The sequence below is a fragment of the Toxorhynchites rutilus genome, chromosome 3 (assembly GCF_029784135.1).
Source record: "Toxorhynchites rutilus septentrionalis strain SRP chromosome 3, ASM2978413v1, whole genome shotgun sequence".
NCBI classification, from domain to species: Eukaryota; Metazoa; Arthropoda; class Insecta; order Diptera; family Culicidae; genus Toxorhynchites; species Toxorhynchites rutilus.
Window position 1 is genome coordinate 202,230,477 of NC_073746.1, and position 12,312 is coordinate 202,242,788.

At 37.3% G+C, this 12,312-nt stretch overlaps 1 protein-coding gene across 6 annotated transcripts in view; it reads left to right on the forward strand.

Annotated features, from left to right (window-relative positions):
- The first annotated feature begins 1,549 nt into the window (after nucleotides 1-1,549).
- The window catches only part of LOC129775222 (3-phosphoinositide-dependent protein kinase 1), a 94,950-nt gene continuing 84,187 nt past the window's right edge, over nucleotides 1,550-12,312 (forward strand). For 2 of the 6 annotated variants that reach the window (XM_055779651.1, XM_055779652.1), the window contains exon 1: nucleotides 1,555-1,860. In XM_055779651.1, the coding sequence (XP_055635626.1) occupies nucleotides 1,824-1,860 (37 nt within the window). In that variant the 5' untranslated portion in view covers nucleotides 1,555-1,823. Of the gene's footprint in view, nucleotides 1,861-12,312 lie in introns of all 6 variants that reach the window. The other 4 variants (XM_055779649.1, XM_055779647.1, XM_055779648.1 and 1 more) reach the window with 4 other exon arrangements.

Genomic DNA, 12,312 nt, shown 5'->3' on the forward strand with positions numbered 1-12,312 from the left:
GTAACCTGAAATTATCCGGCGGATGGACTTTCGGTTCGGGATAAATAAACTCGAACACGATGAGTATATTCTGAGAAAAACAAACAACGTGTTTTATTAATAGCGGTTACGTTTGGAATGACAAATAGAGAAAATAAACAGGAAGTCAATAATGACAGTTGCATGAGCGGTACATAAAGTGGGGGCATACCAGTGCCGTAGATATTGTAGAGTTTGCATACTTAACACATTATTATACATAAGTCATGTTTTATCTCAAGAGTAATTTATAGAAAGAGAAAATAATATTACATTCCCATATGTTTAACAACTACATTATTCATGAGCAACCGAGTATTCCTCCTCATCTTTGAACCAGCGTTTGACTCAGCAAACCAACGCATCATACAAATAAATCATGGGATGAGCCAGAATAGTTGACATTGAAATACCGAATCATCGAGGTATAATCGCAAACTTGTCATTCTAAAACATACGTTTAATTCAATGGAGTACTATCTTATTCACTGTTTTGATTTTACCTAAATAACGTTCAAACGTCCAACATTATGCAACCGACATAACCTTTAAATGCCCGAAATTATGCAACTGACATGTCTCTTATAAACGGGAATGAACTCTTTCACTTCACGGAGTTTATTTTTACACGCAACTGTCCGTGACAAAAATATTAAAGGCGGATTTAGACGATGCCAGTCAGCGCTCTAGTTGAAGTATCCAGTGAACAGAGAACAGACACTCTGTTCAAGTTACTTGTACCAGTATCGAACAAGTAATTGGCCTCTAACTTGAACAAAGTGTCTGTTCTCTATTCACTGGATACTTCAACTAGAGCGCTGACTGGCATCGTCTGAATCAGCCTTAAGAATAAATAATGATAGACTTAAGCAAATCGTATTTCAATATGAAACTTAAGAGTGGTATAACTCAAGACGGGTCTATGGTACTAGGTGAGGCCGTTTCGTCACTAAGTTGGTTAGGGGAGCGGTATATGAAAACAGTACGGAAGAAAGCAGAAGGGGAATTATTTGCTTGAAGCGTGAAAGAGACAGACTGATCAGGAGCGAGCTTCGGCACTAGCGTATTGTGTTTTGTTTACAAACAAAACACAGTAGACTTCCAAGATGGCTGAAGAGTGGTTTTAGCAAGTTGACCCACCTTAGGATATACTTCTAGGCGCCTTGGTATAACTGTTGCGGCCCGTGGTAAAACCGAAGGTTCACTGTACATGCTATAATTATAGAGCAACATGTCAAAAGGGCCTATCTTCTTTGATCGATTCCCTTCATCAACTTTCTCTTTCGATAACCACGGCTTTTCAGACAGATTTTGCTCCAGTTTCGCCATGTAGTTTGATAAACGAGATTCCCTTTCACACTTCTTATCGTCGAACACACCAGGAAATGCTTTTTTAATGCTGATTAATGAAACAGAATATAGATGAAGAGAATCGATCAAAGAAGATAGACCCTTTTGACATGTTGCTCTAGAATTGCTGAACATTGACACACTGGACGGAACGTCAAATATCTTGATGACAAACAGCGGGCGTCTTTGAAAAAGTTCGAGTTCGTATCGTTTATATCAGTGTTTTATATGTATGTATTTGGATTTGTGACCTACTGTCAATCGATTTGTTTTGAGTTTATTTATTTGTGTTATAAGTGTCCATATAGTGAAATGAAAGTATTTGATAGTAATTTTTCATGCAGATGAAAAAGTAATTCGCTTACGAGTTGCTCTGTCTTATATTATAAAAAAGGCTCGTAATAATAGTAAGTAAATTTTGGTAAACATGTAATACCTACTCCAATGGCTGTTGAATGAGCATTTCGGGTCAGATAGATGCAAATGTTCAAGGTAAATTATTGAATTGTGTTGGGATTTTTTTTTCAGATTTCCAGACATATCCATTCAGTTTGACCCAATTTGATGTGTTGCTTTCAAGTACAAGTTGTTGACGCGTTTATTATTTGATATTTTATATTTATGTTGGATATATTTTGATTCCCAATCTCATCTAGCTAGTTTAATTAGAAACTTATGCAGCATAAGGAATAGCTCTCTATAATCTAGAATCGAACGTTGTTGTTAATTCCTCTTTCACATCCCCATGTTTTTTTTAGCTTGAAATTAGCATGGAAAAATGATACAGAATGATGGTAAAAACTCTAATTATTCTATGATTAGATATATAATACACTCCGAATATACTTAAACCAAAAAATTCGCATTTTTTAATTCCTTTTTTTTATACACGTCGCCAGGGTCATATTTCATTATTTATATCTTTTAGTTTTGATTATTTCTGGTCGGTTTGGTCGCATCTTTGCTTTTGAATTATTCTTCATTTCTTTAATTGTTTCGAAATAGTTGTGTGATTTCATTCTCTATTTTTTCTGATAGTTTAGCTATTTCTGTTCTAATTTGGTCACTAATACTTGATCTTTGGACATGCATAGCAAACCATAGGGTTCATGAAGATTAACATTAAAACCATCAGTTTCGAAGTGTCCAAAATATTTGCTTTACTTTGTTATTTTTTCACAAAAACGAGTGAACAGATGAGTGTACTGATTGGAATTTTTTTCGATATAACCATTATAAGAGTCCCCTCGTTTTCCCATATTTCTGGCAATGAAAGGATGAAATTCCACGCATATGTGTGTGCCCAGGATAACAAATTGTTTGATAGACAAATTCTATATGATGAATTCTGCATTTCTTTTTTCTCACTCTATCTTCCAAGAAATTCGAGAGATACCAATGCTTGGTAGGGACTTCATGAGGCCGACAAACTATTCCGTCTTTCCTCAATGGAAGGCAGGATGAAACAGATAAATGGTAACGCAGCCGCGAAGGAAAAATGCGCCAATGGTCAGATGCAAAGACTGCATCAATACTCACGAACAGAGAATACACTTTCGTTTTTGTTTAGACTAGGGGTTCTCAAACTATTTTGGGCAAGAGACCCCTTTCCCCTTTCCCTATCCTTTTCCAGAATTAAGTCACACCTCAGACCTCTATAACCAAATTTATTGAGAATCCTATCTTTAGTTTTTTATCTTACTGTATAATTATCAATTTAAAAACATTGCAGTTAGTTAAATGAGTAAACTTGACATTATTTTCTCATGGAGACGATCTGGCGTAGTAATAACATCCATACTCTCACGCAAAGGTCACGAGTTCAATCCTTACCCCGGACATTCTTCCAAGAATATAATACAGACAAAATAATTGTTTCTCATATTCAACAAAATAAATAGACATCAAATTTAGTAAACTTCAAGTGTAATTAATACTTATTAATACAAGTTACTCACAAACTATAAAAGTACTTAAATCGCAAACCTATCTATCCCCAACTACCAAAATATCCAAATACGATTCAATATTGGTTAGTTACAGCCTTAAATCTCCGCGTTCGTTGATCTTCAAATAGTTCCTTCGGTTTCAGATTGTTTGTAACCACACTGAAGCCTTTTTCGACAAATTATGATGATGAAAAAACGAAAAGATATTTTTCAGCACAACGCAGGATACTGTGTTTCATTATTACGTTGTAACTAGAACTTATGACAACCTTGGTGGTACTCCTGCTTGAGCTCCTCATCTATGCTGATGATAATCAACTTTTCTTGCATTATCACCTTAGTTCTTTTCATGGATGTAATCAAGGCTTGATTTCGAAGTTAAGGGATGAAAAGGACTTTTTACATCTTCCTTTCTCTTCAGTCAATTTCAATTTGTGTGTATTCAATACGCGTACTGTAACATCGATTCTTCAATTTCGTTTTCGTTCAACTATCTTTTTTTTTTAATTTGAAAGCAGACGCTTTCATTTGACGACTGAAACTGCCTTATTCATTGGGCCTGATCACGAACTTCACTGTCACAAACGCTTTCACGTCACTTACACTTCACTTAATCTTTTTGTGTCTATTATCATTGTCACGGACAGTAGCGTGGAAAAATAAACTCCGTGAAGTGAAAGAGTTCATTCCCATTTATAAGAGGCATGTCAGTTGCATAATTTCGGGCGTTTGAACGTTCTGTCGGTTGCATAATTTCGGACGTTTGAACGTTATGTAGGTAAAATTAATAAGTGTATGAGATTCCATTTAATTGAAATTAATTGAATGACAAGTTTGCGATTATACCTCGATGATTCGGTATTTCAATCCAACTACTCGGACTCATTCCATGAATCATTTGCTTGGTGCGTTAGTTTGCTGAATCAAACGCTGGTTCAAAGATGAGGAGGAATACTTGATTGCTCTAGAATAATGTAGTTGAACATATGGAATGTAATATTATTTCTTCTTTCTATAAATTACTCTAGAGATAAAGCATGACCATCATGAGTTTAATAATCAATATCTCGCATACTCTTGTACTCAGCTCTGACTTACTCGTTTGAATACTTAGAAGTATTTAGTATAGGTCAACGTTAGAATCATTTTTTTAAGAACCGTTTCTACAATTTATATCTTCTATATCTCAGAATAAACCCGAATTTATCCATTTCATGATCAGTATAATCTGAGCTACTCTCATATCGGATTCTGAAGTTTAATCCTCCTATCCTTCCTGTTCTCGTGTAGTTTGATATACGGGACATAAGGTATGATATAATTGTTTAAACAGAAACTGGTCAGTAGCGTCGGTCAGAAGCATAATTTTCATATGAAACATCTAATGACTTTCAAGGAATTTGCCAAAAGCAGAAAATGATTCAGATTTTCTTTAGACGGATATCAAAATTATGGAAAAAGAACTAGAGAATAATTTAAAAATTATTAATTTGAAAGCTTTGCAATGATAGATTCATTTTTTCCTTATTTGAAACATATATATTCTTCCATTCAAAGTATGTCTTCAAAACAACATCGTTGAAAATATTTATTACGTAAAACAAAAGATCAATGGCCTTATTCGATGTAGCTATCGTCCTGATTCGGACCTTGCCCACCAATTGCTAATGTTTGAATTACAAAAACCAGCTCGGTAATGTTGGAAAAACATTACAGTTAATATTTTATATTCAAAATATCAACAAATTAATATTATACATAATTAATCATAATGATCGTTTTGGGTCAGTGGCCTCCATTGCCATTTTATGGGGATGCAACTCCCTGTTAGTCTAATCCTTCAAATAGAAACTAAAAATGTCTATTAATTTAGGACAATCGAAATTAGACCTTTCGCCATGTTTCAATCGGTCTACGGGAGCTACATTTTTAGTCCTCAATTACATCTCATAGCGCATTTATCGAGTCTAAATCAACAAATTCATATCCTCTTGATACGTTAGGATTTCGTTCTAAAAATGCCACCAAGCGAGTAAATTGCCGTTTGTTTATCTTTTTTTTCTTAAAAAGCAATCAAGATTGAAAATGTTAGCTAAACATCTAAATAAATCCGAAACTAAATTTACTCCATTCCGCGTGACTAGCCTTCACCATCTAAAACACAAGTGACAAATATACTTGTTTTTCCCTGTGACGTGACAGTATCATGGTATTCATAATAACACCGAGTTCATCAAAGTTGTCACGACGGATGAACTCTTCCGGATTCTACACACACGGTGGCATCCGTAATAACGTTGTATACAATTCACTTCGTTCTCACCGTGAAGTGACGTCCCAATGGGCCTGATCATCACATCACTGTCACAAACGCTTTCACGTCACTTACACTTCACTTAACCTTTTTTGTGTCTATCATCATTGTCACGGACAGTTGCGTGTAAAAATGAACTCCGTGAAGTGAAAGTGTTCATTCCCGTTTATAAGAGACATGTTGGTTGCATAATGTCGGGTGTTTGAACGTTGTGTCGGTTGCATAATTTCGGACGTTTGAACGTTATGCAGGTGAAATTAATGCAGCGTATGAGATAATATTCCATTTAATTAATCGTATGTTTTAGAATGACAAGTTTGCGATTATACCTCGATGATTAGTTTGCTGAATCAAATGCTGGTTCAAAGATGAGGAGGAATACTTGGTTACTCGGGAATAATGTGGTTGTCGAACATATAGGAATGTAATTTTACGCTGGAGATAAAACATGACTATCAAGTTTAATAATCGAAATCTCGCATCTGAGCTACTCCCATATGGGATTCTGAAGTTTAATCCTCTTATCTATACCATTCTCGTGTAATTTGATACACGGGACATAAGGTTTGATTTAATTATTTAAACAGAAACTGGTCAGCACTTTTCTAATATTCTTTCATTCAAAGTATTTTTTTTTTATTAAATCGTTTATTTTTACAGGCTCAGTTACATAAGTTTAAAGGAGCCAAACTCCTGACTGTATTGTTACAAGTATATATAAACATTTTTCATTAATTCTAGTGTTAATGGTGTAGAAAACCGATTACTCGCGGTCTACTCGAGTTTAGAAGGGTGACATATTTTCTTCAGGAAAAGGAAGGGATAAAAGGATATGTTGACAATGTTCACTCTCACATTCACACTCACATTCATTACACTCAATTCTTAAGCCTATCTTATATCTAATATGTATTTACATTTCACCTTATTTTATATTCAAAGTATGTCTTCAAAACAATACCGTTGAAAATATCTATAACGTAAAAAGTTATAACTATCGTCCTGATTCTGGTCGGGTCCGCCAATTGTGAATGTTTGAATTACAAAAACTAGCTCTGCAGTTCACTTTTTATTTTGATCGTTTTATAACGAGCGATTCCAACCATTTTGGTGTGCAAAAACAAGCCGCCTTCCATTCCATGGCACATCGCCTTTACAATGTTCCCATGGAAGAAGAAGAATTTGCGAAAGAAGAAGAAAATATTTACAAAGCGGCCACAGTAAATGGGTACGGGAAGGAATTTGTGGAAAGGATTCTTCGAAAACACAAACGCAAAAAATACATACTAGACATCACAACACTACAACCGGAGATAGACGACATAAAGAGAATTACTCTGCCATTCTACCCCAAAATAACGAATCCGATCAAAAACACACTTAAAAAACAAGCACTACATATAGTGTATAAAAGCGAAAATACCCTTCGTGATTTGCTATGTAACCTGAAGGACAAGATTTCTCCCGATGAGCAATCCGGGATTTATGAAATACCGTGCCGAGATTGCCCTGCTGTATATATCGGGCAAACTCGTCGAAAAGTTAAGGTACGCATAAGGGAGCATAGAACGGCAGTAGATAACAGCAAACCAAATGACTCAGCAGTAGCGGTACACACCACCAGCCTTGACCACAACATCGATTGGACGAAAACAAAGCTGATAAAATACGTCCGAAAGTCAACACAACTTAACGCATGGGAATCAATGTTCATCAGCAACTCCCAGAAGCCGCTGATGAACGAAGATGATCCCCCCATCACATCATGTTTGTTCAACTTAACGGAGCTGAGAATTCAGTAACTTAACTCTTCAATCTTCGGACGACTGCACAACACGCACTAAGACAACGAGTAATCAGTCGGACATTGTCCTGTAGATGGGCAGCTTTGCGCCCGAAACCGGTCGACACTTAAGGTAATTTTTAAACCGTTTAATAGTAAAAACAATAAGTGTTTGTCTTGTCTCGCGTCGCGTCTTAGTGAATGTAGCTCTGCAGTGTTGGAAAAACTTTACAGTTATTATTTTATATCAACAAATCAATATAATACATAATCAATCAAATGATCGTATTTGGGCAAGAGGCCTCCATTGCCATTTTATGGTATTACAACTCTCTCTTAGTCTAATCCTAAAAATAGAAACAAAAAAATTCTGTTCATTCAGGACAATCGGAAGTAGACCTTCGTCATGTTTCAATGGGCCTACGGGAGCTACATTTTTAATCCTTAATTACATCCCATAGCGCATTTACCGAATCCAAATAAACAAATTTACGTCCTCTGGATTCGTCATAATTTCGTTCTAAAAAGTCCACCAGGCGAGTAAATTGCTGTTTGTTTATCTTTTGTTTCTTAAACAAGACAAGACAATATTCAAAATGTTAGCAAAAAAGCTAAATAAATACGAAATTAAACTTACTCCATTCCGCGTGACTAGCTTTCACCATCTAAAACACAAGTGACAAATATACCTGTTTTTCTCCGTGACATGACAGTATCGTGGTATTCATAATAACACCGAGTTCATCAAAGTTGTCACGACGGATGAACTCTTCTGGATTCTACACACACGGTGACAGCCGTAATAAGGCTGTGTACAATTCACTTCGTTTTCACCGTGAAGTGACGTTCGTGATCAGGCCCATTATCATTTGAATGGGCTTTATGTCGCTTTCAGTTTCACATGTGGAAGGACGATCACTGCTATCAATTGAAAGTTTCATTCGATTTCATTTCTTCAAACTGGATTTTCCCGAACCGTCTCCGACCGGACCGTGGAATTGAAAGAGACATATGAGGGCATATTAGTCTTACAATCAGCACCAACGACAGATTACGCCTGCTAGTGTACTACACATTTTTTCACGTCGTCATTTTCATTCGTTCGAGGTTCGAGCTCCAACGAAATTTTCATTCGAAAAGAGAGTAGCACTAATTTCAGTCTGCACGAGTTTGCAGCAAATTGTAAACGATAGGCTCATTATTGAGTGACGATGTGTCAATTGAAGTGAAATGGTATGGCCCTGGCTGTGATGTAGTACGGATTTATGATAATTATTTTTTTTTTGAGGGATTTGAAATTTTTTAAGATCCTAAAACATCTTAGTAAATCCTTGTGTAATGCGTCCAAGTGAGTGACATATAATTATATAACATGGTCTTGAAGCTTTTGTGATGCTTCGAAGCTTATTGATAGCACCTATAACATATAGTAAAGACTGATGCGATCTAGCTACTAAATGCTGTCTGTGAATAACGCAGTGAATGACCAGTATCTCACGCAGTTGTAGCTTTGAGTGAGCTGTAAAACCACGATGATGACCAACCGTAGATGGTGCACCATCAGTCACCATGGAATAGCCAACAGTTCCATGGAATAGTTTTGTCGGTAAAAAAACCGTTCCACGGCCTTAAAAATCGATTCTTCTCTGTTATCAGCCCATCTCAACCCATCTCAAGTTTCCTAATTTTTTTTTGTTACGCCATGCACATAGGTAACCAAACATTTTGTAAATTCTTTTTCAATCACTTTATTCTAGTTTACTTTATTTAGCTATGTAAATACGTAATCTCTTGAACTAAACTAGTAGATGAGTGTATCATGATTCAAGCAACGTATTCTAGAACGCAAATAAACTTTGTAGCATTTTTGGATATGAATTTGAAGATAACTTCTTTCGTGTTAAATCGCGTATATGTTTAAAATACAGAAAAATTTAAAACGTGCTCAAACACATTGTCTTGCGCAAACCTGTTCAGGTTTTTTGACGTAGGCCTACGTCTAACCGGAAGATATAGGGGATGAAAAGGAAATCTAGGCACTGAACAAGTAGGAAAAAATGCAAGATTTGGAACGCTTATAACTCGAGCATTTCTCAATAGATCGCAAAGGTTTTTGCATCAATTGATAGGAAATATATCTACGCATCTATCATAACGAATAACATTTCATTTTTCTTGAGATAAATAATTGAATAACTGTGAAATATCAAGCATTGTCAAAATGCACTATGTGCCCATTTTTGATTGGTCCATTATGTGCTCCTCAAATCGTACCGACCAAAACGGGCAACCAGAGCAGCAGCGAAATAGAATGAAGCACGATTGGAAAGGAAAAAGAAAAAAATGAACGAAACATTGGTCGCAGTCTCACACATGCCTAATTCTCGAGCCAGCCAGTCAGCTTAAAAATCCCCGCTCCGCTGCCGTAACGATCATTCTTTGTGTGGACACCGACTGGACAACATCGTTGCTGGACGGGCTGGACGGCGAGGGATCGAGTGCCTTTCTCAAGGCAAGAGGGCGGAGGTGGTAGCGCTGGAGTAGAATATAGTAGAGTTTTCAAAGGGCCTTTCTCAAGGCTAGAGACGAATGAACTGAAAAAGTTTAAAGTCTCTATAATACAATACCTTCCTTCCTTCCGTAACGATCATTCTCATTTAAACCGTACACCACATCGGTTCGCATCACAACACATCAACAAACCAACCCAAGCAGCCATGTCTGGACATGGTAAAGGAGGAAAAGTGAAGGGAAAGGCAAAATCCCGCTCGAACCGTGTTGATCTGGAGTTCCCCGCAAGGGTAGCTAGGCCGAGCGCGTTAGTACCAGTGCACCAGTCCACCTAGCCGGCATTATATAGTTTCGGGCGCCGAAGTGATCGAGTTAGCTGGCAAAGCTGCTCGCGACGATAAGAAAACCCGCATTCGGAACAGAACACATCCACCGAACCGGACATCAAGACAACAGGCAGTTGCAGCGAGTGGCGAGTGGCAAACGCAATCGCAAAACGGCATCAGGTAGCAGAAGAAAAAAGTTTATTCTTTATACAAACTGCTTTGGTGGCAAATCCAGAACAAGGCGGCATCGAGGGCGTTCGAAATGATTTTTTTCAAAACCACGAGTACTAAGTTTTCTAAATTGGAACCATTCCATAAAACACGGCGCTTATCAGGGCCATTAAACCTTTCAAAAAAGAGTTTACGAAATACAGTTCAATGCTTTCTAAAATAATATCCAAAATAATAATAAAACACAAATTGATTTTTTCAAAATTTGTTTGCCAGGATCTGATGAGTATGTGAATTTGGCAGTTGTTCTAAGCTTATTGATAGTTGGGGACTTTCCTGATTATTCAATTTTCACCAATTCTTAAATTGTTTCCAGATTGAGGGTACAGTAATTTACAATTAGTTCGACATTTAGCTAATTGGACGGACATGTAATGCGACTTATTTAGTTGGATATTTTTGTAAACATAGAGATCCAAATTATGACCCCACATTGAAAGTCGACACTGTACCACTGTCATCGCAAATGTTCAATTACAGGTTAAAATCGCCTCCAATGCGACACTGAGTGGCGCTTCGGCACGTCGCATTGAATGTAATTTACTGTACAATATGTCACAAAGCTGGATGGGATGAAATTTTCCAACTGTGAAAGCTGTGGCGAGTGGCAAACGCAATCGCTAAACAGAAAGGTTTAGCCGAACCAGATGGGGATATCGAGTGATAACAAAACAATAAACTCTTTAGATTGAAGATAATTTTGTGGTCCTAAAAAGGACCCTTTTTAACCTGCATGTGAATCCAACGAGCGAACAAATCGTAATGAATGTATTTTTTTGCCATCGCTCCCTTTTAACGCTCATTCGTTCGTCTCGTTGGACTCGTCCCTCTGGCTGAGTCTGCCGATTTGTCTCTATCCTGTGAGTGTGTACCGCTAGAGTATAAAACACGCGGACCCCAAAAAATATCTTATTTTCTTTCAAACCGTAAACCCGTGTGGTTGTACGGCATCGGCATCGTGGACGTAACAAAGGAGGACAAGTTAAGGGAAAGGCAAAGTCTCACTCGAACCGTGCAGGTCTCCAGTTCCCTGTTGGTCGCATTCACTGATTGCTCCGCAAGGGTAACTAGGCCGAACGGATTGGTGCCGGAACACCAGTATACCTAACAGCGATTATAGAGTTTCGGCCGTCGGAGTGCTCGAGTTGGCTTGCAAAGCTGCTCACGACAATCAGAAAACCCGCATCAAGAACAGAGCAGCTTCGGTTCGGCGCTCATCAAGGCAACAATTAGTTTCAATGTAATTTACTGAACAACATGTCACAAGCTGGACGGGAAGAAATTTTCCAACTGTGAAAGCTGTGGCGAGTGGCAAACGCAATAGCTAAACAGGAAGGTTTAACCGAACAAGATGGGAATATCGAGTGATAACAAAAACACAACACCAAAGGTTCTTTTCAGAACCATCAACATGTTCATAAAGAGTAAACAGTAAACTAATCCATTTTTCAGGTAGATAGGTAGGTATTCACGTAGGAGAAGAAAATAAAACAATATATTTAAAATATATATTTAACAAAAGCCGCCCCCTTTGTATAGTCCTACGTCACTCCGGTTATGTCCCCGACATTACCCACCCGCCTTTTTACTTTAATTTTTTATCTTGTACTTTTTTATTTTTATCTTGCGCACGCTCACCGTCTTGTTGAGTTTTTGAAATGTACAGCAAGAATACTTTCTACTAAAATATTAGTGGAAGGGGCTGCCATACAACTGAAACACAAACTTCTGCATAAGTCGAGAACTAATCAAGCATATATTGAATGGCGTTAATGTACCTTATGGAACTTTTGCCGTCTCAACGTATGCATTAACTAGCGTCATTTATTA